The following is a 26,668-nucleotide window of genomic DNA, read 5'->3' as shown; positions in this document are numbered from 1 at the left end:
GATGGGTGGCACATCAGTTAAATAAATAAACATTAAATCAACAATGAATGAATAAAAGTAAAGCGGTTTTTTCACCATTTAATAATAATTATCCCTGCAACGGAAATGCATTTGATTACATTGGAAAGTTTGCAAACCACAGGTATGACTTAAGTCAGCACTGCATCAGCAGCTTAGTTGGCAGGTCTCAGTCAGTTACACATATTGCATATTGGAGGGAGATCTTCCTTATGACTGAGCAGCATATCCCACAGGCTGGCAGGTCAGACTGACAGACTGATAGAAACATTGCTTCCAAGCCAAGCCCAGAGGCTCCAACAGTACTCCATATCACCTCCCACTCCTATCAGACCTCAGCTCTCCTTCTAGGCACAGTCGACAGTGTAGCTTAAATCCCATGGTCTCCCTGCACAGTCCATGATATTTTCTTTGCTGTGGTTGATTTAATTTGTTAATTATGTTGTAATTCAATCATATTCCCTTGGCATCCATTTCCCATGTTTTTTCTTAGAAAATTTCATAACATTTTGCTTCCAGGTTACCTCTTCTGATAAATGCCACAGGAGTTAATTTGCTGCTAAATACTTGTGTATCATGGAAAGCAATCTTGACAGCCAGCCTCTGAACGCTTAGGGCAAATGACAGGCATTTCAGATAAAGGTGTCAGTCAAACAAGCATGAGTGAAACTGTAAATAAGTGTGTATGCACATATATAGACAAAGATAGATTGATGGGGGTTGCAAGTGAGGCGGTGCGTGCACCTAAGCCTCTTTGTTAAAAGTTCTCTGACTCACTCTTTTTTCGATCTATGCAGGCATTTAGACACTGACAGACTAATGACATCCTGGTCATAAGACCTCACAGTTTGTTATCTGTGAGTGACGCACTAACCCAGGTCTGACAGTTTAACAAGGCATTCTGTCAACTCCAGACTTTGGGTGTGTGCACAAATGTTTCAGCTAATCTTTTCAAATATGATTAGATGAGTGAAAGAGCAAGGTAGATCGCCTGTATGATCCAGAATGGTGCTGCTACCCTCTTTTGTTTTCATGCTCGTACTTGATGTTGCATACCATCAGGACCTTGGGGTTCCAAAATTGAGGTGCAGGCACCTATCAAGAGCCCTTTGGCTCTTTGTGATCTTAGACTGGATGTTAGAACATTACTGCCCCTCAGTGGTGTAAATGATAGATCAAAGTCCCTGAATGAGAATTCTTGTTTTATAGTTTAAGTGGTGATAACTTTTGTTTGCTATATTTATAGCACAACAGTATAATAGATGTACCCCAACAGACAAATGAGAAGAATTCTGCTACTAGCACAAGAGCTCAGATTTCATGTACTTTATATCAAATTTAATTCTACAAATGCTATTTGTCCTTTTTAAAATGAAATAGAAACTGGACTTTTATAGTTTCCAAGCTGTCTACCATTGGAAAAGGTTTATTTTTTGAAACCTAAAGCAGATCATTTTTAAACCACCTTGTTAAGTCTCCTCGAGGGCAGGAGGGGATAACACAACAACTCTGGAAACTCTGTACAGGTGTTATGAAAAAGGTTTAATGGCAGCGCTCTCACAAATTAAATAACCCAGATTCAAACAACAAATGTGGGGGAGAAAGGGACAGTTAGGTTGTGCCAAAAAAAAAAAAAAAAAAAACCCACACCAAAAAGACAAAACCAAAACTTAGCTGAGCTATTATCCTAGAATAGCAAAAACAAGAGGGAAAGACCCTAAACCTCAACTCAAAACAAGCTCAAAATTACATTACCAACCTACTTACCTAGTGTTTCTAACAAAAAGACTCCACGTGAGTAAGTGTATGGGGTCCCCAAACTTACCTAGTCCACTTTACTCCCACCACAATCATCAAACAAAAGCAGGACAGCAGAGAAAGCTCACACATGTACCAAACAATTCAAAGGAGGGAAGAGAGCCACACCCAGCCACAGGTGAGTCTCCTTATCAAGGTGTGCACTCCTGGATTGTCCAATCAGGGCCTCCCTCCTCTAATTAGTTGGACGTCCCCAGATTGACATCAGTCTGCGACCTAAGGGAACGGCAAACAAAAGGAGAGGGAAAGAAAACATGCAGCCTGCAGACACGTAACACACCTAAAATAATCATTAAAAAAATTATTGTTTTGTGTCACTAAAACAAGATGCCTGTGTGTCCACGATGTGCAACACTGCATACATGCCTAGAAACTTGTCAGTCCAATGGTAAGCACACTCTGTCATAACCAATGTGCAGACTGGACCCAAACACAGGACTCTGAGAGATCAGTTTCAGCAACTTAATTTACAACATTGAGAGGTGATTCCAACAGTAAAGGTCCAGGCTCCACTTGGCTTCAGGTCCAAGTCAGAAATCTCCTCCACAGATACTTTACCAGAATTTTCTCTCTCACAAGGGCAAAACCAGGTGTTCTATGCAGAGGAGAAAACTGGTAAGTTGCAGGCAAGGTGCAAAACCAGATCATACTTACCACATGAGGAGCCAGTTTTACTAACATAGCTTAAAACTCAGTCAACAACAGAAGGCGTTCCTCAATCAAAATAGTGGTGAGACAATCACCTGATGACAAACAGGAGAGCTTATTAGCCTCAGGTGTGTAGAAAAAACGGCAGGAAACCAAAAGCTATTCCGCCCCTGCAAGAAAAGGGTGTGGTTAGATACACACACTCAAACACACTCACACAAACATACTGAGAGAGAGAAAGCAAAAAGAGGACAGATGAGAGAAGCGCAAAGAACCACTGAGGAGTGGAGGGCCATCAGACAAGCTACTTTAAAAAAATTTATTAAGTTTTTCTTTTTTTGTTTTGATCAAATGAATATCATATTGCAAAGAACTCTTGAAACTAGTGTTTACAATGATAAACTCCCTAGAAGAATGTTTATAGAAGTCAGAGATCATTCTTCCCACATCTTTCTGTTGGCCATAAAAGAATGCAGGTTTACAGCACTTCCACATTGGCTACACCTTACAGACTCTGTCTATGTTTCAGAATACCATCTTTAGCCATTTCACATCTGCACTCTTCCTGTAACTTTATTACAGCATAATTCAAGCATTAATGCTGGGGAAGGATGTCTGTCTGCATGTGTTTTCTTTTATGTCTGGGTACATTTTGGTGAGCTGGCAGTCTGGTTTGTTGGGGGTGTAACACGAGATGATGTTCACAAGCAGTCTGTTTGTGGATGCCAAGGTATTTCCTGCCCGTGCAGAGCTCTGTCTTTGGCCTGCTTATCCATTCCTGAGGAAACTGCTCCAAATTCCTGCAGTGGACAGCTGTCATTTATTTGTTGCAGATATAAATTTTGTTCAGTCTTTTAAATGTTCCAGCAACGTTCTTTTTCATATAATTAATTGGTGGTGTATCTAATCTACTGTATTTTTTTTTTTTGAGAGGGGGGGTGTAGCTATATCATTTCCACAACAGAGGGCGCTGTTGCTCACTTATAGTTAATAGAATGAGGTTAATGCAACTTGTGCTTAATTCCTATACAGTCGATACTTTTCTTTAATATGAATAAGGTTTGCTTTATTGGTGCCTTTGATCAGATCTCAGTTAGAATATGCATTACACAAATTAGGTTTAAAAATTCTAATTTGTCGTTTTCAGTAAATCTGCATTGGACTATCCTCTGGCCTCCTCTGGCAGCACTTGGGAGGACATTCTAAATTTAACTACAATATAACCGCTTTAAAGTTTGGAAACAACTCCATGGAGACAGTATCGTTTCCTCCAGTCTATGCTATAATTAGCTGGGCTTGTTGTCCTTGATTGTAGACAAAATATGTTTTGTTGTCATGCATCCCATTCATTCATCACCCACTCAGCTTTTAAACCCCACCTCAGTAACTGCAGCAACAAGGCTTAAAAACATTAGCTATTTAAAAATACATATAACAACCCAGGAAGATGATAACATTCGGAGTAAAGTGTGGAATACAACCGTTGCCATTAGCCTGCAAACCGGCTTTAATAATATGCACTTTAAATGTGTTTGTGGCCACAGTGACCTTGGTTGTTATTATGGGCACCGAGACCTGAATACACCAAAGAAAATAACCAAGGCAGAAGGGCATTGTTCCGATAGCACACCCACACACATGAACAATAAATGACCAAGGCTGGGAAAACATTGTTTGCTTTGACGCAGAAAGGAAATGACATGTATGACACAAAGAAACAGACAAACACACTCACGAATTATCATAGTGGGATGAACAATAAGTGATAAGTGATTTAAAGGAAACAAATAACAACACACGAGAAGAGCTTTCATCTATGATTATTTTTATTTTATGAAACTACTTACATTTAATGCCATTTTACTAATGTTTTTTCAATAAAATAATGCAAGTAATATGAATAAAGAAACTGTACAAATAATACTCTAAAAATATCGATATCAGAGAACTGCCTCCTTATCAGCCATTCAATGTGCCACCAATAAAAAAGGATAAAAGAGTGAAAGAAAATATTTGCTGGTTCAATTATCTAAAAATTCCAGATGCCATTTCCTGTAGTAAAGGAAGTGGGTGGATTGTGCCTCAGGAAGTAGGCATTCCTTCACATTTGGGCACCTTAGACATTTTGGGGTTTTTTATTAGCTGAGTAAACACGATAGCATTTCTCCGGCTGTCCAAAGAGAGCTGCACTTACAAACTTATCATACAACCTTCATTTTTCTCTGCTGAATAATTACATTATTGCTTGTGAAAATATCTCAGCTCCACAGTGAACACGTGAAGTTCTATTACTTGTATCGTTCCTTGTGTGAAATACCCGCAGAGAGTAAATGAATACTGTACAGTGAAACAACTGCGGGGAAAAAATGGGGTCAGACTGGTGGCGTGCTGTAGCGGATCTCCATGTTGAATTTGTCCGGCGTCTTGGGAAGAGGAGGCTTCTTCAGCATTTTGTGCTTCATGATGATTTCCTCGTTGGCATATATTGGGGTGTCTGCGTCGTCAGAGTGGTACCCTGACTGATATCCACTCGTCTGATTGGATGACTCCGAACCCAGAGACTCTTTACTCTTGCACCGCAACAGTTGGCTAAAGAGTCAAAGCAAGACGAGGACACATTTAAAACAGATTCACAGGGTAAAAAAACAATATGAAATAAACCACTCAAAGAAAGCATGCAAAGGCTTAGTCCCCACCTTAAGTTGGGTGTGGTTGGTAGATGTTGATTCAGACCCTTCATCTCCTCTGGTGAGAAGTCCATGCCACTGTCTGTGTGACCCTCCTGCCAAGAAGACAGCACTTAAATGAACTTAAGTGGTTGCTGCATGGCGGGAAGGTATTAACTTTCAATCACATTTGTTAGTGCCCACTTTGTTGTTTTATGAAATGGGAATTGAATGATTATTTAATTATCAATTAGCTGTATTTGTAAAAAAATATTAAGCAATTAAGAAAATTCATTAATAGATATTTGAGGGTTTTTTTCTCTATTGCACAAAAAGTTTTGCTTAATACAAATTAGATTTTTTTTTTTTTTGTTCGTCTGAAAGTTATTGTCCTAGTTCAAAAGATTTTTTGCATTCTTGTATTCTCCAAAATGTCAGTCAGGGATTTTGCTAAAATGTCACATCCATTAAGTGTCCTCTCTGGCTAACAAATAATCTTTATTTCCCATATCAGTGATCCTGTTGTTTTAACTAAACTCTAAGAAAACCTTTAAACACAAGACAACACAAAAGTGTAAAGTCCAGTAAAACTGGAAATGCTTCTGAGCGTTTCAACAATTCAACATTTCAAAGGAGAGCTACAACTCAGGACACATAAAATCTTGTTCCTTCTAAAGGTGCTGATTGCTCTTTGTAGACTTTTTGAAGACTTTTTGTACTAAGTAGATTAACTGTGCTCTTGTTTTATGAATGAGGTGGTTGTTAAATGTGTAGTTTTACACTAACCATGACACTGCTGTGCGCCACAGGGACATCTTCAAATGTCTTCACACTGAGGGGACGACTGCACCTCTCATTCTGTTGGGACAACCTGTACAAAGAGGATGTGTCAATAAAACCACAACTGAGTGCTCTAGCATTAACAAAATGAGAGAAGCAGTGGACAGAAGGAGGTAAGAGCATGACGCTGACCCAAGGGATGATGGGTTGTCATAGTTAAGCCGGGCTTCAAGAATTTCGCCACTTTGAGGCCTGCTATATGGTCTCCTGGGGTCAGGGGCTGCTTGGCATTCTTCTGCTTCACCTACTGTCAAAGGTATATAGTCCTTCCCATCCTGGAGATACAGAGTACGTTACTGGCTCAAATACACACTGAATTAAATAATTATACATAAACAATTAGAGATATAACCTTTAAAAATCTAATACATAAGCCACATTATAAATCCATTTCAAATATATGTGATATTTTCATATTTGCTGTCATTTGCTTTTTGATTTTGTTTCACCTAAAAAACTTGCCAAAGCTCCCATAAAAGGCATTCAGGGTATGCTGCACAGATGTAACAATAGCACAGAGAAAGAGATGAAACTAAGAAAGCTTCTTTGTAGCTGACAATATTTAAGTGTTGCTGAAGCACAAAGGAATTTTAAATATCCTATTACTTATGAACACTGCTGCCTTTTTGTTTAGGCCTGAACTGACCTGCTGGGCACTAGCCTGTAGCAGGTTTCCCAGGTGTTCAACCAGTTCGGTAAATGTTGGCCTGTCTGTGGGACGATTCAGCCAGCAGTCCAACATGGTCTGGTATCTGAGAATATGGACAATGAGGATCGCAATAAGAGCAAATGATTCAAGTTACATTTCTGTAAATCGTTCAACCGTCACTGTCTACTTACATCTCAGTGGTGGCATATTCGGGTGGTCTCATCCTGGTACCTTCCTTAAGCCTCCTGCAGAATGATTCATCAATGCAAACACCCGGATAAGGAGAAGCCCCTGAAGAAGACATTACAGAAGTTTCATTGCAGATATAAAGTGGTCATTAAGCAGTGTTATGTGATTACTTCTAAACTTAACCCTTACCCAAGGAAAAGATCTCCCAGAGAAGGACGCCAAAGGACCAAACATCACTTTGCGTGGTGTATACGCGGTCAAATATGGTCTCAGGAGCCATCCACTTTAAAGGGAGACGTGCCTGTGGTAACAATAAAACAGCAAATTATTCCTTCTTATGCTTTATTTGTGTAAATGAGTATGTAATAAAGTGAATAACGTTTACTATCCTAATACAGTGGTATCTGGTAATGTGCATGGATATAGTGGATAGCAGGTGAACATGATACAAAGATATCAGACAGGTCAGAACGCCCATGCTGACCCAGGTCTACCTACAATGGGCACAAGAGCATCAGAAGCTGACTATGGAAGAATGGCAGATAGCTTTGGTGACTTTCACTGTCTTTTCAATCATATGAACACCTGGGTGCACAAGGATCATTTAACTAGGGAGGAGAAAGCAACAGGATGAACTTTTTGAAGAAGGCAAGACAGGATCCTATTTGGCACTAACACTGACTAAAATGAACTTCAGGTAATGTGTTGGTGAATGGTGTGATAGGATAACTTGAGTCTCAGCTTCAATGGGTCAGAACTGATTTACAGCATGAGGGCAGCCCAAGCGCTATTAGATTAGTGCTTCTAATAAAGGGACACACTGGTGGAGTATCGGTTAAGAGGACTCACGTCTCCTTTGCGGACATAGTCCGGGTCTTTGTAGACATCTCTAGCGAGACCAAAGTCACAAATCTTCACCACATTGTTTTCTGAAAGAAGGATGTTTCTGGCCGCCAGATCTCTGTGAATGCACTATCGACCAAACAGAGACATTTATATTCAAAGCATGGAAGAATTAAGTAATATCTCCAATTTCAATGCAGATTTGTGCACCAAAAAATTCAGACACTTGTGATTTCACCTTGCGAGAAGACAGAAACTCCATTCCTTTGGCCACCTGGAAACTGTAGCTTATCAGGTCTTCCATGGTTAGATGGTCATCATCTGAACTCTCTGTAATAACGGGATTTCACAGGAATAAATACGAAGCCTGAGTGGCACCACAGTAATGTTATTCTAAGTTGTCTTCAGAACCTTTCTGAATGTCCATGTTGCTGCCTGAAGCCCTGTCTGAAGTGGTAGAACAGACCGCTGTTCCTGTGCAGATGTCCAGCTGGGCAATCTTCCCCAGACCCAGATCCCCTTCAGTCACATCCTCCTCTGCAGACACCCACCTCTGGCTATTTACTCGCTTCCTCTGTTCACCACAGAACAGTTAAACTAATGAAAAAATCCCAACATTTCATGCAGGAATTGTTTGTATTGCCTGCAATATGGTTCATGTTAGATACAATCTGTGGACAGTACAGAACTGCACTACTACTTAATGATCGGTCAGTCTATTTGATTGTGTGCAACCATCTGGATTGTAAACCACATCAGTGGACTGACTGTGGTTTACTGGGTGCATGTGGGTTACACATAATTTACCTTGTAGGGGCTGTACTCTCCGCGCTTGCTCTTAAGGTAGCTGGATAGATTTCCATGTTTACAGTATTCAACAATAACCATCAGCGGTCCTGCAAGCAGAAGGAAGAGAAAGAAGTTTAATTATCAGAGGAAGAATGAACATTAACACATTAAAGGACAACAGATGGCACACTGATGTTGATTTATAAAGATTATAAGATTCAAATTCATGTGAAGAAAAGTTGCATATACAGGACATGCTTAGTCAGCTAAAGTAAATAATGCACTTGGTTTGACTGACCCCCAGGTTTCGTGCAGGCTCCCAGCAGGTTGACCACATTAAGATAATGTCCAATGTGGATGAGAATTTTCAGCTCTGACATCAAGGCGCGGTACTCACTTGCTGTGGCTCCCTCTGCACATAGAGATAACATTAGTTCTGCGTGTTTGAAGGTTTTTATTGTGTTTGCTCGCTGTGTGTAATAAAAGGAGGACAAAATACAAACCCTTAAGCATCTTGACTGCAACTGTGGTGCATGTGGTCGCTTTCTCAATGCCGAATGCAGCTGCTTCTACCACCTGGCCAAATGCCCCTCGTCCCAGTGGGTCACCTTTAAAGTAAAATGTTTGTCATGACCAAAATCCCTAAAAAAAATACTTTTAGTACTTATGATTTTAAAACAACTAGTTTTTAATAGAAATATTGCAACTAGTGAGGACAGTGCTAGAAATTTTAAAATGCCAAACTAAGGTGGTAAAAAAAAGCTTCTGGCAGGTATGATGGTTGTTAGCATGCTGAACATGAAGGAGAAGCCTCTTTCAGCTGCTCCCTTATTCACAAAGGGTCACCACAGCAGATAGCTCAGATGGCCTTCGTGACAAAACACTAAAGGGACTTTTCACATGTTAGGCAAATGTGTAACCCACTATGCTATAGGGCCATTTATGTTAGCTGAGCTGTTCCCTGATCTTTCTACACTTGTAGGTAAGTGTAAAGGTCTCTGAGATACTCCAAATGATACAGAATTCTACAGCAAGAGTCTACTGACAATATCACACCTTCATTAGCTCCCCATTTGCTAACATATCCAATAAAGATTCTGCTTCTCACTTTAAAGCTTTCAGTTACATGGTACCCCATATCTATCATACCTCCTTCATCCTTATACCCTTTCCCTGTGCTGCCCTACACTCAGCAGCTCTATTGACTGCTCCTCGTTTCAAACTTAACACGATGGCTACCAGAACCTTCAGATGTGATGCAGACAAAACATTCATCAGGTTTTGTTTTGTTTTTTGTTTGTTTGTGGGGGGGGGGGGGGATGTCAAAGTGTCTGCTTTGACCATCTCAAGCATCTTATCAGCCATTGTGACAGGAAGCATCAAAAACAAGTGTTTCAAATCACAGCACTGATCTTGAACTTTCTGTTGTATTTGATGTATATGGTGCAAGTCTTGATTGACTGGCTTGTTGGTCTATGGGCTTAAAAACAATATTTAGAATCTCATGATTGCCTATTTTTGCCTCTGGCTGGCCAGTGATCAAAACACTGAAAGTTTAAATCAAATGTGGGCTGTAACTTCATGTAATGTTTTATAAACTCTTTCATAAGGTAGGCACTGGTTGGTAGCAGCGCAGATGTTTGTTTTAACAAGTCTTCTCAAAGATTGTTTGAATGATAATCATGTCTCACCAAGTTTCAGCCTGTCCCGGGGGAATTCCCATTTGCTAGCATCGTAGGTGAGCCTCTCACACTGCTCATCCATTGGCATATCCTCTGAGTCAAGGATCATGGAGAGGTAGCCGGTCTTCAGATCCACTCCATTTGGCTGAAACAGTGATGCAGTGGCAAATTTTAAAGACAAACAGAGATGTAACATGTAAATTAATGAGCTGCCATTTCTCTCAGTTATTCCCTTTCACCACAATCAAAGTGTACAACAGTTTGCCAGTGACTCCCGTGGCCATTCAATAAAAGGGGCCTACTCAGTGTGGTGGGCCTACGTGACTTAGGGGAGCAGAGAGACTCCCTGTTGTTCCTGGATACAAAAGAGAGCAGTCACTTCCAATCAGCCGTAAATGCCTTACAGTGCATGTCATTGTACTCGTCAGTTTTACCGTGTTTGTAATTTTTTTTAATGGACATCATCCGTGTGCGTAACTGGAGGGGAAAGGGGAAGGAAAAGTACAGGAAAAAGAGGATGAGGAAGTTCTTACTCTCTTTCTCCCGCGGATGACGAAGACGATCAGTAACCAGAAAAACATAGCGATGACCACTGACCCAATAGGAACAATCAGCTCCACATTAGTCTTCTCTTCTGCACCTTAGATATACACAAAGAATACTTTTAAAATAAGAATTTAAAGGTACATGACATAAAATGTGTAATGGTATCACAGAACAGATTTTACTACATGCATGACAAATTTGAGGCCCGTGTTTGAGGAAAAAACAGTCGCAGTGGAATGTTGGTTATAATTTCAGTGAGGTGCCTTGGCAGCATTTCCTAAAGTTCAGACAGGTTTATCATTGTTTTTGGCCTGTTCACATGTGTATGTCTGTGTTTAGGTTGGAGAAAGGAGACTGTTGGAATCTGGACTGTAAGCAAACTGATATTTTATCTAGTCATAACAAATGGTCAGGAGTCAGAATGAATAACTACTGCCAAAGACAACTTGGAAAAGGTCTATCAGAGCCATTGTAGTGTGTCGCTGCGTGCTGTAATGGGCCCTTTCGTTCCACTGCTATTGAGCTTGAATTATTTGGGGGGCAGATGGGGTCAGAAAATGGGAAGGTTACACTGAAGGGTTGTTTGCAGGGATCTTTCTCATCCCTTTGTGAATATGACAGACATGATGGACAGTCAGATTTCTGATCACAAATTTTTCGTTAACAGCACACCCCCACAGACACCTGTGCTAGTTTCACTTACTCTCTGGCTATATTATTTGTTGGCCATTTACATCATTACGCTACGGTATATTTGTAATAGAAGCTGGTTAGGTATTCCTTTTTTTAGTTAAAAGCTGGTCAAATGTGTGAGTATTACTTTTTTGTAATATGTAAAAATCAAAAAATGTTATTAAAGTGACGTGCAATTGCTTGCCTCCCCCCACCCTCATACACAGGGCTTTTGTTGTGAGAAGGTCTGTCCCTCTACCCCCTCTTTTAACAGAGCTGGCGCCTGAGCAGAATTGTGAGCTACTGTAACTGGGTGCACATTCTGCTGGCGGGGAGACGGTCACGTAGGCTCTGCGTCTAGTCAGTTCATTTGTTTGTTTTTCGCTGTGTCCCTGTGTTTGGTACAAAAAGACTGTGGACAAGAGAGCAGAGGCTGGAGCTCAGGCAGGGCTGGCCTTTCCCTTTGTCCTGCCGTCTCTTAATTGTTTTAGATTTAGATACTCCCAGGAGGATGTGCGTTAACTGGGGTAGCTTCCTGTCATGAGGAAGCAAGGCTATTTTTATTTAGATCTTTGACATATAAAAAGTAAAACTATGTGCGATGTGAATTTGTGAAACCTTGAAGCCAGATATAACCATACAGTCTTTTTAGTATTGGTGGAATTGCCAAAGGGTTTAGGCCAAAACCTTTCACACAGACAATAAGATATTCCTGATTTTAAGCTGAGAATGTATTACAAACAACACAAGACACCCGGGACAGGCCCAAGGGCCCAGAAGGTCAGGGAGACCCTGAGTCAATGACAATGACATGCAACATGCAGAGAAACTGCAAGAAATAACCACAAAGATTTTTAAAAAAAACATCTGCAGGTGGACAAAAAACAAGACAAAACACAACCCCAATGAGAGAAAAAAAAAACACATTAAAAAGCATCTGCAAGAAGCAGACATGAGTTACAATAAAAGGCATCATCTTACTTAGTGACTGACCTTCAGTACTCAAAGAGGCCTGTGCTGTGTCACACCCAAGGCTGTTACATACAGTGCAGGTGTACAGACCACTGTCCTCCTTCGTCACACGCTGAATTGTCAGACTACGGTTCTGCTGATTCAGAGTAACACCTGAAAGGCAACCAGATGTTTTGTTTTGCAGCTCTTGTAACTCATGAAGTAAATCAGTTTTCAGTGAAACGCTGCGAATGTCTCACCTGAGCTCTCCACAACAGTGTGGTTGTTTTTGGTCCAGGCAACAATCGGGTTTGGCGTCCCAGCAGCCATACAGCGGAGAGTGACTGTCGAACTTACTCTAACCTTTTGGTCAGTGAAGTTATTAAGGATCCTTGGAGCCTCGAGGTCTAAACATCAAAATTATAAAGATTATTTTGAAACAAATGTATGATTCACTTAACAAACCCTGACCTATTCCTTACAAAAAGAAAATGCTGTGAGTACATCTCACCTCTGAGAGAAACACTGTGTAGCAGGCAGGTTTTCTCCCCAGTGATGATGTTTACCACCTGACAGGCGTACAGGCCCTCGTCCTGATGGGACGCATTGCGAAGTGACAGCTCCAGAGTCACATTGGTGCCAGGCTGGGGGGTCAGGACAGCATGCGACAGTGGAGTAGGCTGCAGAGTCAGTGAGCGACAAGGCTGCGCCAATGTTCCCTGCTCTGACTTGGAAACGTTGGTCACACGAAACCAGGTGAGGTTGCCGTAGATCAGCGAGTCTGCCTTACACCGCAGAATGACGTGATCCTCCTCCAAAGGCCTGTTAGAGGGAGACATAGTCACCTCGAGGCCACCTAGGGATGGAAACACATGGGTAAAGAATGAGTAAGGATATAAGAAAAAGAAGAATACTGAAAAGGCTGTTTATATGATGACAGAAGTCACACCATCAGACACAAAACGATTACAACAAGATGCTTTTTAAGAGGAGAAAAAAAGGATGGAACTTACGTGTTACATGGAAAAAGATGACACGTGAATCCTTGCCTACTTTGTTCGCAGCCGTGCATCTGTAGAGGGCGTGAGCCTCAGCTTTCTGAATCTTTAAAGAGCTCGTGATTTTCTAGAGAAATACATTTCATCTGTTAGTTACTATTATTTAGCTAAACTCCAAATACCGTATCGTTCAGATATCGTAAAATTCTTGGAGCAAAAGGGAAAATATGGTGTAATCACAGACTTTTTGTTACCTTTTGAGCTTGATCAGTGTCAGTTCTAATTGGTTGTACGTGGTTGTGACCAGTTCTGTTGCTGACATCTCTCCAATTTGTGCACTCCTTCAGCTGTGATTCAGACCTAACAAGTCTTGACCTGATGGACAAAAGTGAACAGAAGAATCATAAAACACAAATATCCAGCTCTGATCTTTTTTTAAATTTTTATTAAATGCAAAAACACCAGCTGTGTAAATAGCTGCACAGCAGTTTCCTCTTTCACTCTGATACACCGAATTAGCACTGACAAATGGTACACAAAAAGAAGATGAAAAGAAGCTGGCAGGTCTTTCAGAATGACGGCTAAGTACTTGTTTTTCCACTTTTTTTCTATTTACCAATCCTACTAGTTTAATTGTTATTCTCATTTTTAACTGCTAATACACCCAAATACAGCGAGAAACACCATAAAATTTAGTAAACAGGGAAAGAAAGTAAGTAAGTAATAAGAAGAGGTTTAGCTTTAGCAGGAAGAACCTCTTTTTTGAAAAAGAACATGACAGGAACAACAGGAAACGTAGTGCAGGACAGAGGAAGTGCTCAGATGTGTAGAAAGATGATAAGGAATCTGCTGCTGGTGTTGTCTGGTCCCTCACACACACACACACACACACACACACCATCCTCCTTTCTATCAACACTGTGAAATCACAACAGGAGTCTTTCGTGAGGTTGTTGTGTAACCGGCTGAATATTGCATCGGCAGGGCTGTTATCTTAAACAGCTGATCGAGTGAGCACAAACACTAGGTCAGTACAAGTCGTCCAAAATTAGTGAGCACATTCTAAGTCTGAATAACTGACATGGTTCTAAAAATGGACATTGTGAAGAGAATGAATCACATCCGCTGATTTGCATCAGGTCACAGTGTGCTCTCATTGTCTCCCCTCTTGTTTTGGTCAACATCACGAAAGCAGCTATTCCTCTTCTATATCAACAACCTGTTGACAATGAGTGACTCAAAGTCATGTGACTACTCCATGCATACACAAAAAAAAGTCCCGAACCGAATGTATCTTTCTGCCCTGAACCTGTCTAACTGTGCCACATGTGAAAAAGTCCCAACTTTAACATTTATGTGTGAAAATAGCCTCTTTGTTTCTCTTTTACACTCACACTGAAGAGTTGACTTGCATGAAAGCCTCTGGGCAGTCCTCTTTGGACATCCACTCCCACTGGATGTGTGTAGGTATGGGAAATCCACGAGCGGTGCAGCTCAGAGTCGTGCTGCTGCCGTACAGGTACACATCAATGTCCACTGCCATCTCCTTCTCTATGATACAAGGAGGAACTGCAAAGGAAGAAGTAGAGTCATATCCACAACAGGCAGCCGAAAATGAATGTAAAAGGAAAAGAAGAGGAAAAAAAACACACCATTGACCAGCAGCTGGAAAGAGCGCCTCTGTTCCTCTTTTGTAATTTTATTGGTCAGGATAACTGTGTAAATGCCAGCGTCTGTTTCTTTAACTTCACGTATGACGAGGGCATCACTCTTCTGTTTTATTCGGTAGTCATTCAATGGGAGGTCATTTTTAAACCTGGGAACACAAAGTAAGAGTAAAGTTACAAAATCCATCCAGTTCTGAAACTGTAGCTTTAATGCATGGAAACTGCTATGCATAAAGCAAATATTGCTGTGAACACACCATTTAATGATGGGTTCAGGGTAAGCTGAGTACTTCACGGGGATGTATGTAGATGGTTCTCCCACATTTACCTCCCACACCTTTGTCCAGGGCTCTTCCATATCAATAAAAGGTTTTTCTGGAAATACAAAAATCACAAAAACAGAGAAAAGATCAATTTTTTAATGACTTTCTTACAATTATTATTTTGGCTTCAAATGAAGCAAAAACCCCAAAACTATCTGAGACCATACAAAACCATACAAAATGATTCATTTGATTCTATGATTTTGCAATTGTTTCTAGGAAAATCTATCTCAAACTTCACGTGTAATTTTCTCCTGATGCTGAACAAATGTAATTTTAGGAAAGGGAAGTTAGAGATTTTCAATTTAGACAATTTCCAAATCCTTGAAAGTGGTATTAAAATTTATTAGATGGCTTAAAAGCATAACTGATTGCAATAATAGGAATAAGAACAAGAACAAGTATTATTATTACTAATAATAATATTACAATTCAACTGCATCGGTGTGATACTTAAAATTAATTGTCCTGTATCACTGTCATCAAGATAAATGCACAAATAATAAACAGCATGTTGTGAGAGATTAAATTTGTGCAAAAAAGATGAGAAAATGAAAGGAAAAGTATTTTTTTAAAAATCTGAGAAAATAACACAAACAAGTTTATAAAGATGAAAAATATTATTAATGTTAAAAAAAATATTAGCAGAAATTCTGGGGTTTCAAAGAGGGCTGAATTAGGGTTTTAATTATTAGGATCTGTTTGATGTCAGTGAGGAGAGACATCTCAGACACATCTCTCCAAGCACAAAGCCCAACCCACCTGCTGCTCAAACATTGTGTTTGCAAAGGGCAGTCAAAAGATGGAGGAGCTAAAACAACTTGTCTATAAGGAATACTTTGAACTGTAAATCAGGCAAAGCCACTCTAACAGAGACAAAGATTAAAGATGTGGCATCTGCCTTAGCTAACAATTTAGGTTCCCAATCCAAAGTACTACAGTCAACACCATCTCAGTAACATCTGTAGTTCCTCAGGAAACCAATGATGTTAAATTCCCATGAATAACTTAATGTTAAGTTTTACCAAGTAGGAACAGAAAGCATCCTAACTGGAAACATCACAAACTAGTAAAGGCTGAACTTGGCTCAACCAGAAGGCTCTGCAGCAACAATATAGAAGCATCTTTGATATTGCTTAAGTGTTATGTCAGCATACAGCATACTGTAGGATATTTTTTTCTAATGCATAAAACGCCAGTAATCAAATAACATAAACTAAATAATTTGTTTCAGTTAAAACCTACTCTGAATATTTAACACAGTACAATCTTCAGCTGTCTTCGAGCTTAACAACTACATACATATTTTTTGTGAATGCTGAATTATTGCTTGACTTGGAACTTTTTGAAAGTTTTCAGCCAACATAACAGGTGTTTTGTTTTCAGAGCACCCACCATAAACTGTAAGAAATGCTGAAGCGCTTTTCTCCATCTGCCCACTCGAAGCAGAGCAGATGAATTCTCCTCCGTGAGCTACCGTCACATTCTCCACGATCAGCGTGTTTGACAGCTCCAGAGAGTTCCACAGCTTCTTCTTGTGGGGAATTGTGTGGGGCGGCCTTGAACCATTGACCGAAGTCTGACAGAGGGAAGACATAATGTATAAACACACAGTTTTTAAACTCACGTGACACTCATAATGGCTGTGATAACAGAATGTGGGAGGGTTTTTTTTTCTAGTTTTACAGAAATTAAAGATCAAGTGTTGCCTCAGTCCAGACAGCTTATTGTTCCCAGTAATGTAAGCAGTCAGAACATCAAAAACACATCTGGTCACCTTTGCACTTTGGTGGTACAAGATGAAGGCTGATGGATTCCTGAAAGCAGGAAGTAATGAATTTGTGCAAAGACAGCAGGAAGAGAGATACAGCACTTCTGGTATCTCAGTCTCTTCTCATCAGTAAGTCAAAGAGGCCAACCTAAAGGTGGACTGTTACGCTTTTCCTTATTTTCTGTCATGTTTATACTGTTACAATGGAGAATGCTCAAATTTTATGTTCCAAATAAGCTCCAAATAATGAGATCAGTGTATATACAAAAACAATTCTTGTGAGACAAAAGTTCAGGCTTAAGACTGCTATAAATAATCAATTTCAGACCATTTTTGTACTCTTTAGATCTTTACGATGCCTCTGAGAGCAGATATCCTCTAATAATTTTGATACTTGCATCTTAGGCCCAAAATAAGTTCAAGTTTTTTGTTTCTCAGGGGGATCCAAAACTATGAAAGTTGTCTGACGTGTCTCTTTTTTCAGACAATGGATAAACTGAGGAGCTTCACCGGTGCTCATAATTATTTTTCTGTAGTTTGTATTTGTAAATAATCCACAGCTAGTACTTTCTTGACATGAGCAATATAACTTTTCTTTAAGACTGTTACATAAGTTCATTACAGGTTTACAACGATAATGAGAACAGAAGAGTGTGGGGTACTGACCAGAGCCCCACCAGAGTGCGTCCAGTTGAATTCGATGCCCACGTTCAGCTCTGTGAATGCAGTGCATCTCAGTATGAGCTGCTCCCCCACAGACAGCCTTACATTGTTGGGGGTCAGGGTGAGGTCATAAATCTTGTATCCTGCGGAAAAAGGAGGGAAGATAGTAAATCGACACACTATTGTTCTCCTGAGACTACAGACTCTCTCTGCACCAACACTCTGAGCAACAGAGTGTTAGTGCAGAGAGTCTTTCACCTTACAAAGTCAAAATTAGAATTCCTGGTAAGTTTCGGTGTTATTCAGCTCGAAAAAGTCACATATAGGTGTGTTTACAGCCATAGCATTGACAACTGATAACTTCTCTTTGTATCTTTTTCCATCTTACCAACAACAGCCACAATGTAGAGCGGGGACTTAAATGTCTCGTTTCCAATATGAGTTTGGCAGGACACAACACCAGCGTAGCTGATCAGATGAGTGGGAACAGTGAAGCCCGTCCTGGCATCCCACACAGAATCCTTCCCATCCGGATGAAACTCCTTTACTGGATACTTCTGACAAACACACAAATTTCATGATTCCAAACAGAAATGTTTAAAGAATTTCACACCAATTGCTTTACACATGAGCACAGCGTGTAAATAAAACACCACATCTGGTAAACACAACTGTTTACCAACCTACATCTTCATAAAACTGCTTTACTGACAAGAAGCAAAGACCAGAAACAGCTTCTTACGATGTTTAGTGTGACATTGAGATTCTCCACCGAGCCCCGGCATGGTATTACCACTCGCTCCCCTTCACGGATAAACACCACCTCATATTCCTTTTCAGATGGCACAAATGGCACCTTATAATCTAAAAATTAACAAACAAATCACAATAGTAGATGTATTTCAGTGTGTGAAGTTGATAAATCCCATATTTTCCTTCATATAAATGGATGCTTGAAAAAAAAAATACAACAACAAGAACAAAAAAACAAGAATAAACTTAAAAAGAGTTATACCTTGAACAAACACATAAACTGCTGCTGAGGTTTTACCATCTTCAGCTTTCAGGCCTATGTAGAAACACTGATACTGTCCAGTTTCATTGACAGTTGAATTGATGATTGTGAGCCTTTTGCAGAACAGTCCTGATCCGCTGCAGTCACTGATAGAGTAACGAGTGCTTATAGCAGGTGTGGTCCACCTCAAATTCTGCCGACCTCTGCAGGAGAAGAAACAAGAGAATTATACTGCACATGCTACATGACCGAGTCGGTGAATTTAGCCAGTGATGGGGAGCAGTAAACAACATTTCTCTAATCTAGTAGTTTATCTGCATTTTGAGGTAGTTTGCCATTTAGCAAATTTTTTATTTACATTTTGACTCAAGTAGTCAACTACTAACACTACTAGGTAGGTATAACTCTTGTGGGCAACCGTGGTTCAGGGGATTGGGAATCGCATCTGTAACCAGAAGGTCGCCGGTTCGATCCCCGGCCTCTCTGTCCTGGTCGTTGTGTCCCTGGGCAAGACACTTTACCCTACTTGCCTACTGGTGTTGGCCAGAGGGGCCGATGGCCGATATGGCAGCCTTGCTTCTGTCAGTCTGCCCCAGGGCAGCTGTGGCTACAGCTGTAGCTTGCCTCCACCAGTGAATGAATAGTGGTATTGTAAAGCGCTTTGGGTCCCTTGAAAAGCGCTATATAAATCCAATCCATTATTATTACTACATTAAATTTTAAGCAAAAGAAAGTACAGTATATTAAATTATAGTATTTACTAATTACTATTATTGTTCCAGTGTTGTAATATCTGCCTATAAAAAGTTCCATTTTATTTTCTTCATGATTTTTTACTAAGGGGAGAGATCAAGTGAGCAGACTGTAATTTTCCTAAATATAGTTGCATGGTTGTTTTTGCAACTAATGTAGCTGCCCCCTGCTGACCATCAGAGAGAATGCAAGTTTAAGGCGCATTCACATTACGTTCATTTTTGAGAATCTACAACTGCGTCCGTTTTATATCCACAGTCTATGATTAAAAGTAAAGTGGAACTTAAAGGGCTATATTGAGGATTGCGGAGAAAGTTTGCTCTACAATTAAGAGTGAAACGGAGCTGTTCATATAGGCATGAAGCTAATAAACTTTGAGTCATACTTACTTTTACTGAAACACAGGAAGGAGAGATGATGTCATAAACAACTCTGAAACTATACACTTACTTTCAGAGCTATGACAATAGAAAAAGCTGAATGTTTACACTGGAAGAACGCTAGTTACTGCATTAGCAAAATTAGTCAACTATACGGTAATAACCTATTACACTTTGTTTAGTGACGGTACTGTCCTTGTGCGATCAATACTGTGTTTAGTCCACATTTTCCTATATATAGACAGTTGCTGAGGTTTCTATTGGCGAAAAGTGTAGTTATAGTTCTGGGAAGATCACACTATATAGCATAGGCTATGGTCAAAGGTTTATATACACTCAAAATAGGCAAGAATGCCATGGTATTTGGGGGGTTTTAATGAACTCTTGAAACTGTATACCTTTAATGACTTTAAAAACAAGATTGGGTACAAAAGTTTGAATTTACTTGGGATTTTTATAATCCACACAGGGTCTAAGTTATACATAGAGGCTCATATATATTCATACATTTCCACTAATATTTGGGGAAATGTCCCTTAGCAAGTTGCACCTGGACCAAATGTTTTTGGTATCCATCAACAAGCTTCTGGCATAATTCTGGGTTAATATTTGACCACTCTTCCTGGCAGAATTGGTAAATTTTATTTAACCTGGTTGGTTTCCTTGCACAGATCTGGCTTTTAAGAATAGTTCATAAATCTTTAATAGGGCTGAGGTCGGGGCTTTGGGAGGGCCATTCTAGAAGATTAATGTTAGCCTACTTTACCCGTTCCAAGAATCATTGTCCACTATTAGTGATGCTGAACAATTTAGAGATAGTGTTTCATCAATATTCCATCCACTTTGTACAATGTAAGAGTACCACAGGCAGCAAAACACCCTCAGAGCATGATGCTACCACCAACTTGCTTGACAGATGGTACAGCGCCCTTAGATTTGAAAGGCTCATATTTACTGTTCCAACAATACTTCTTGTCATTGTGGCCAAATTACTCAATCTTTCTCTTGTCTGACCATAAAAGTTTTCTCCAAAAGGCTTCTTGCTTGTTCATGTGGGCAGCTGCAAATTTCAGTCAAGCTTGAAGGTATTGATTTAAGAGCAGGGGCTTCTTTCTTGATCAGCACCCGACCACCAGGCTGATGTACAGCTCACTTCATTGGAGACAATGACACTGTTGTTCCAGCAGTTCCCATTTTATGGCAGGTTTGAGCCTTAGTGGTTTCCCTGGGTTGTTCTTGAAAATCCTAACCAATTTCCTCTCAAAGTGGTGACACATCCTAATAACTTGTGTTTATGTACAGTTGTAGGAACTGATGATCTTGGAAACTGCAGATTTTTAAAAATGACTCCAAGATACCTTCCAAACTTGTGTAAATCTACACAAGTTGGGCTTTCCCACTGGTCTGAGTATTGGTCAGTCCAATGAGTGTTGTCAAATAAATCTCTTTTATGCGAGCCTAGCGAAACTACCAGTTGTAGTCAATCATGATTACAAGTTAATAGGCCTTGGACATGTAAAGTTAAAAGACATTGTAGAACCTTCAGCACCTCTTATTAAAGGATTTAACTCAATGTATATATTTTAGCATCCATGTTCTTACTTTTGACTGTGGATTAAAGAACAGACTAAATAAAGTGGAAAAATTGTGCACCTTATCCTTGTTTTGTTTTAATCATTAAAAACGAATGCTGTGTAATCATTAATAGCCAAAATGTAGCATGACCTTCATCTCCAGGATGAATGTAAACTCCTGGACACATCTGTATATGTCTAATCCTTACTTTACCTTAATTGTAATAATAAGCCTAAAACCAGGTCTTCGTTTTCAAGCCTGCCAGTGAACAGCTGCCAAAAACTACCAACACCAAAAACATCTAACTTTTACAAAATGTTATCAAATGGCCATGTTTTTACTTAAATGTTATTCATTTATTGACTTGGTCTTCCTGTAAAAAACAATTACGCCAGTCAGATGTTCATGTTGTTTATATAAGGAGTTCTTGAGAACACATACTGTGCAGGCACCTTTTGAACAGAGACAATGACACGCACACGTTTGTTGCATGTGATGGGGGCATGAATAAGTTCTAGGGTAGTTTTGCTGTTTGGCAAATCTTTTGGTGTGAAGTAAAAAGTTTGTAAAACCAGTTTCCCCAACACTAGCGTCTGTAAGGTGTATGCATAGCCTTACATACCTGCATGTTAGTTCAAGGTTGTCAGATTTGTTCATCCTATGGATGCCATAGATATTTAGTGTCGGTGGATCAGATATAAACCGCAGTTCCGCTGCTGGAGAGATTAACAGTACAAATCGGTCACAGCAATGACTTACTTTTAACACAATCAGGGTGATGACATAAGTCTCTACAAACAATGATTAAATGAAGGTTTCAGAGATCATGGCCCTGCTGTTTTAAATAAATGCACATAAGATTAAGATTAAATCAAACGGCACAAGGTAAAAACTGAAAGTAGAGCACAGGAAAAAAACAGTCTCCATTATAAGATGTGCTTTGTATCTGAGTCTCTGGCTACATAGGGCCCTTTTTCCATTGCTGCAGCAAATGGCGGAGCTGTGTGAAAACAGGAAGCAGGAGAAGATGGGCCGGGTCAGGCTCAATAGTCTAGCACAGTGTGCCTTAGGTGGGGTTCCTGTTTCTGAGGATACAGCCTGCCCACCACCTCCCTGTGAGGCCCTAAAGGACATAATACATTGTATGGAAAAAAAAAAAAACTAAGTGTTGAGCTGAGCTGATGAAGTGGACCTTAATGATCTCAGAAGAAAAAAAAAGTTTAAACTGTTGAACAACGTAGCACATTAGCAGAAACTGGGTACTTTTGTCATTTACATTTTACAACATAAGAACAAGTAATCAGGCCACAGTTCAAACGCTTTTCCTTAAATGTTTCCTCAAACTGGACTGCAGTTCTAAAGTGATATCAGCAAAGACAAAAACTATAGAACAACTGAGGACAAAGTGTTTGAAATGTCTTAGAAAAGCGGCAAAAGCTTTTATAGAGCTGGAGGGTGACTTTGAGTTGACAGATTTTTTTTTTAAAAAGAAAAGATCAGACAGAGATCATAATCTAATATATTTCATGTTTCTCAGCTTAATCCGTTATTAAGATAGACGATTAAATGGGGATAATATTATTATCTTACCAGCAAAACAAGTGATTTCCAGAATAATGCCCAGTAGTGGAATGACGGACAGTGTCTGTGCCATCATCCGACAAAAGACAAGGACAAAGTCCTCATCAAAGTCCAATTAATAACGTTACCGTAGAAATAATGATAATCCTACTGCCTCATTACCAATCCATTAAAAAAAAAAAAAAGCTGTTTCATATTCCACCCCAGAGAAAGTTTGAAAGTCATAAAAACAGCCTGCAGTGGATGGTGATCAGCAGTTGCTAAAGTGTGACTGTGCGTGTCCCCATGGAGCTTTTGCGGTTGAGGATGGAGAGACGCGCCTCGGCTGAGCAGTGTGCCTGCAGGGGAGGAGTCTCTCTCTCTGACTCTCTGTAAAATTACCAAGGCGAATGCAGCCTGCAATAAACTTCTGGGCTTATTGCCCAGTTGATGGGAGGACTTACTGAACTTTGAGAGAAACTTGGGAGACTTAAGAACTAGTGACAGCCAGGATGCATAACCCCCTACTGAGGAGTCGTAAAACTGTTTACACCATAACTTTGACTCCTAGAGTGATAATCATAAAAATTATACATTTATTAAAAGGAAAATCCCATTACCAAAAGCATTAAGAAAACGTGTGTTTATAAGTTAGGGTTAAGGACCTGTTTTCCCTCCTGCATAAAAGTAGAAAGAAGCCCAAGAGTTGCTTATTCTCTCCTCCATGTGACCTAAAGCAACATTAGCATTCAGGTCTCACCAATATGAAACCAACACCAAGATCCATTTTTGCCTTGATTGCCATCTGCTGAAGGAAATGTGCTTTCGGATCCTTTTCGCAAGAGTTTTAAATAAATGCCAAGTGCTGTCAAAATAGAAACCGATGAGAACGAAAAAAACAGTAGGCCGTAGGTCACAGAACCAGAGTCATGAGGCCTAATAATAACTAAATCCTTGTTTCCTTGTAGATTCACTATTGCTACAACCAACTTTTAAAAAGCAGGTTACTATGGTTGAATGAGAATAACTTTATTTTTTTACGCTTCTTCTAGAACACACAGTTACAACGCCACATGAAAGTTCATGTTGATCATACTTTATTCCAGCACCGTAAAGAGGCGTACATCTCCCAGCGAACAGACCCTACGCACTTCCATACAATCACAGTGCTCCTCACATGTATCCTGCTGGAGTTGCTTTGCGTGATTCTCAATCAACAAAACAAACCGGCTACTTATGCTTAACAGCCACTTTGTTAAGGAAAACTTTTAAATTGTTCCTTAACGTAAATCTTCAATCAGCCAAACACGTGACAGAAACTTACTGCATGTAGTTTTGGTGCATAACCGGAAAGTTGATTCTTTTCATCTGGGTGCAGCGTTTTCAGTGGGAGGATTGTAAATACAAGAAATAGTGGAAAGCACAATACGTTTAATTAATAAATGCGCTGAAATCGCTATATTACAGACGCAGTTAAAAATGTATTCTTCGACGAGTAAAAACATATTTAAACATGTTGTTTGTGTGTGCTGCAGCTTGTGAACTTAAAACAAAGACAATGGATATCAAGGATGTTGGTTAAATATGATTTTAATGTAATTGTGTAGATGCCCTCAGAGGGCAAAATTTCTTTCAGTTAACACTTAAACATTTTTAACTCTTTTCAACACAATTTTCAGTTTTTTCACCACTTTTCAGCACAAATACCAGCTTTTTCAGCTGTTTTCAGCAAAAACCTCTTTTCAGCAGAAATTCTGCTGATTGAACTCTTTTCAGCAGAAATTCTGCTGATTGAACTCTTTTCAGCAGAATTTTCACCTCTTTTATGCCCAAATTCTGCTTATTCACCTCTTCTGAAATTTTTCAGCCTTTTCACCTCTTATTAGCACAAATCTCAGCTGTTTTCAGAAAAAACTCTTTTGAGCAGAAATTCTGCTGATTCATCTCTTTTCAGCTCATCTTTTTGCTTCTTTACCTCTTTTCAGCAGAAATTCTTCTGATTCACCTCTTTTCTGCAAAATTTTTAGCCTTTTCACCTCTTATCAACACAATTCTAAGCAGCTTCTGCTAATTTCACCAGAATTGTCAGTCTCTCCACCTCTTCTTTGTGAGAATGAGTTTGGCGAGGTGAGATGCGTTGCCGCCTTGAGACCAGCAGGGTCAGGTTCGAATTCTGCTCAGGGCAATGTTTTTTTGGGGGGGGTTTTCAGCTTTTTTCAGCCGACATCTTCAGCATTAAGGCATCCACACAGCATTTTCGCAGGAAATGCAAATTTTTCTAGTTTCTATATGAAGTCCCCCTCTTTACAAATACAGTATGGTGTTGTCTAACTGTGTAACAAAAGACTGCACTGATCGTGGCTCAAGAGTTGGGAGTTCGCCTTGTAATCGGAAGGTTGCCGGTTCGAGCCCAGGCTTGGACAGTCTTGGTCGTTGTGTCCTTGGGCAAGTAAAGCGCTATATAAATACAGGCCATTTACCATTTTACCATATCATGAATTTGAAGATGCATTAAAAAAAATTTGATATTTTATAATCAAATAAAACAATATTAAGATATTCATAGAACAATTAATTAACCGGTTAATTAATTAATGTAATTCTGTAATTAATGTCACCTTAATAACCTGCAAATTTACAGGATCTCTTGATTACTGAATACAGACATTAAGTAATGTAACAACTGTGTTACAATTCGGCATTTTAGTCATCATGATTATTCACAAAAAAAAGAAAAAAATATTTAGGCTTTTTCATGTAAGTTTACAGTTCCTGGAACAGGCTGAAAATGGAGCATTAATGGTGAAATGCAGTATGACTGACTAAACCTAACTAATGACTAATGTCCCTCCAATGCTGATCGGGTAGCTTCTTAATAATTGGAAATAAATTACAGCTGTAAAATAATCAAAGTATTAAGCTTTAGTGACACAGACTGGGCCTTTTTACAGGGTCAAATATATCAGTGGATCGGGTTCCATTACCTACCCAAAGATATCTGTTAAGGTTTGGAAAAAGAAACAGATAATCTGGGACAGTGCCAAAAACATGTCAGGAAAGCAGGGCGCAGCTTATACCAAACCCAACTGACATTTACATTAGGACTGCTGCCTTGAAAAGAGGAAAGGGATAAAGGTAATACCTGGAACTGATTAACATCAGATTGTGTCCCATTTTTGTATTTTTCCAGAACTTCAAACGTGTGATGAATGTAGTGCTTCATTTGATGAGGAGGGAGGAGGCTGTGTTTTGATGCTGGCATGGATTCAGGAGGGTTGAGGGAGATGATTGAGGGCTGTGTGTTATGCACTGCATCCACATGTTTCCTGGCCTGGTCACTTCTACTGGGACTCTCTGAATACTAAACTGCCTAGCTGCCTTGTAACCATCATTTCCTGGAGGACAGTCTACACTGAATTCCTTTCTGGAAAAGCTGGAATCAGAAACATTTTTCCATTTTTCTATCTCTGTTTATTTTTCTAAATCCAAAGAGAGGTGATTGCTTTGAACTCTGGCCCACTCACAGACAAAGAGAAATGTTTTCATAGTTTAAAGCATTTCAGCAAAGGAGAGGAAAGAATGAGGTGTGTGTGGTTGTGTGAAAGAAAATATTTTACTGTATTTTGCAATTTTCCTGAAAAATTACAATATA

General features: G+C 39.7%; 1 protein-coding gene across 3 annotated transcripts; it reads right to left on the bottom strand.

The window, feature by feature from the left end:
* Positions 1–4,288: 4,288 nt before the first annotated feature.
* On the bottom strand, positions 4,289–23,378 carry kdr (kinase insert domain receptor (a type III receptor tyrosine kinase)). Of its 3 annotated transcripts, none has more exons than XM_082524202.1 (30): positions 23,047–23,378; positions 22,079–22,172; positions 18,749–18,951; positions 18,476–18,597; positions 18,122–18,290; positions 17,737–17,876; positions 16,695–16,878; positions 15,234–15,351; positions 14,962–15,125; positions 14,704–14,878; positions 13,564–13,684; positions 13,325–13,436; positions 12,823–13,167; positions 12,572–12,718; positions 12,354–12,485; positions 10,676–10,782; positions 10,152–10,287; positions 8,964–9,068; positions 8,759–8,872; positions 8,479–8,567; positions 8,083–8,245; positions 7,910–8,001; positions 7,678–7,800; positions 7,018–7,129; positions 6,831–6,930; positions 6,637–6,742; positions 6,123–6,265; positions 5,937–6,021; positions 5,181–5,266; positions 4,289–5,073 (listed from the first exon to the last, which is right to left on the bottom strand). In XM_082524202.1, the coding sequence occupies exons 1-30, from the start codon at positions 23,111–23,113 to the stop codon at positions 4,857–4,859; spliced, it is 4,071 nt and encodes a 1,356-aa protein (XP_082380328.1). In that variant the 5' UTR covers positions 23,114–23,378; the 3' UTR covers positions 4,289–4,856. The 3 variants fall into 3 exon arrangements, with proteins under 3 accessions (XP_082380328.1, XP_082380330.1, XP_082380329.1); XM_082524204.1 differs by having other exon boundaries at positions 18,122–18,287; XM_082524203.1 differs by having other exon boundaries at positions 22,079–22,169.
* Positions 23,379–26,668: the final 3,290 nt, after the last annotated feature.

This window comes from Aulonocara stuartgranti, assembly GCF_965226115.1.
Source record: "Aulonocara stuartgranti genome assembly, chromosome: 23".
Classification (NCBI taxonomy): domain Eukaryota; kingdom Metazoa; phylum Chordata; class Actinopteri; order Cichliformes; family Cichlidae; genus Aulonocara; species Aulonocara stuartgranti.
This window is presented reverse-complemented; position numbering and strand designations above follow the sequence as displayed.

Excerpts from the sequence above, each read along its gene's own strand:
- kdr (XM_082524202.1), bottom strand. The coding sequence starts at position 23,113 with ATGATGGCACAGACACTGTCCGTCATTCCACTACTGGGCATTATTCTG. Across the intron at positions 18,952-22,078 it reads AACCTTGAACTAACATGCAG|AGGTCGGCAGAATTTGAGGT; the intron begins GTATGTAAGGCT and ends CTTCTCCTGCAG. Across the intron at positions 8,873-8,963 it reads TGCAGTCAAGATGCTTAAGG|AGGGAGCCACAGCAAGTGAG; the intron begins GTTTGTATTTTG and ends CTCTATGTGCAG.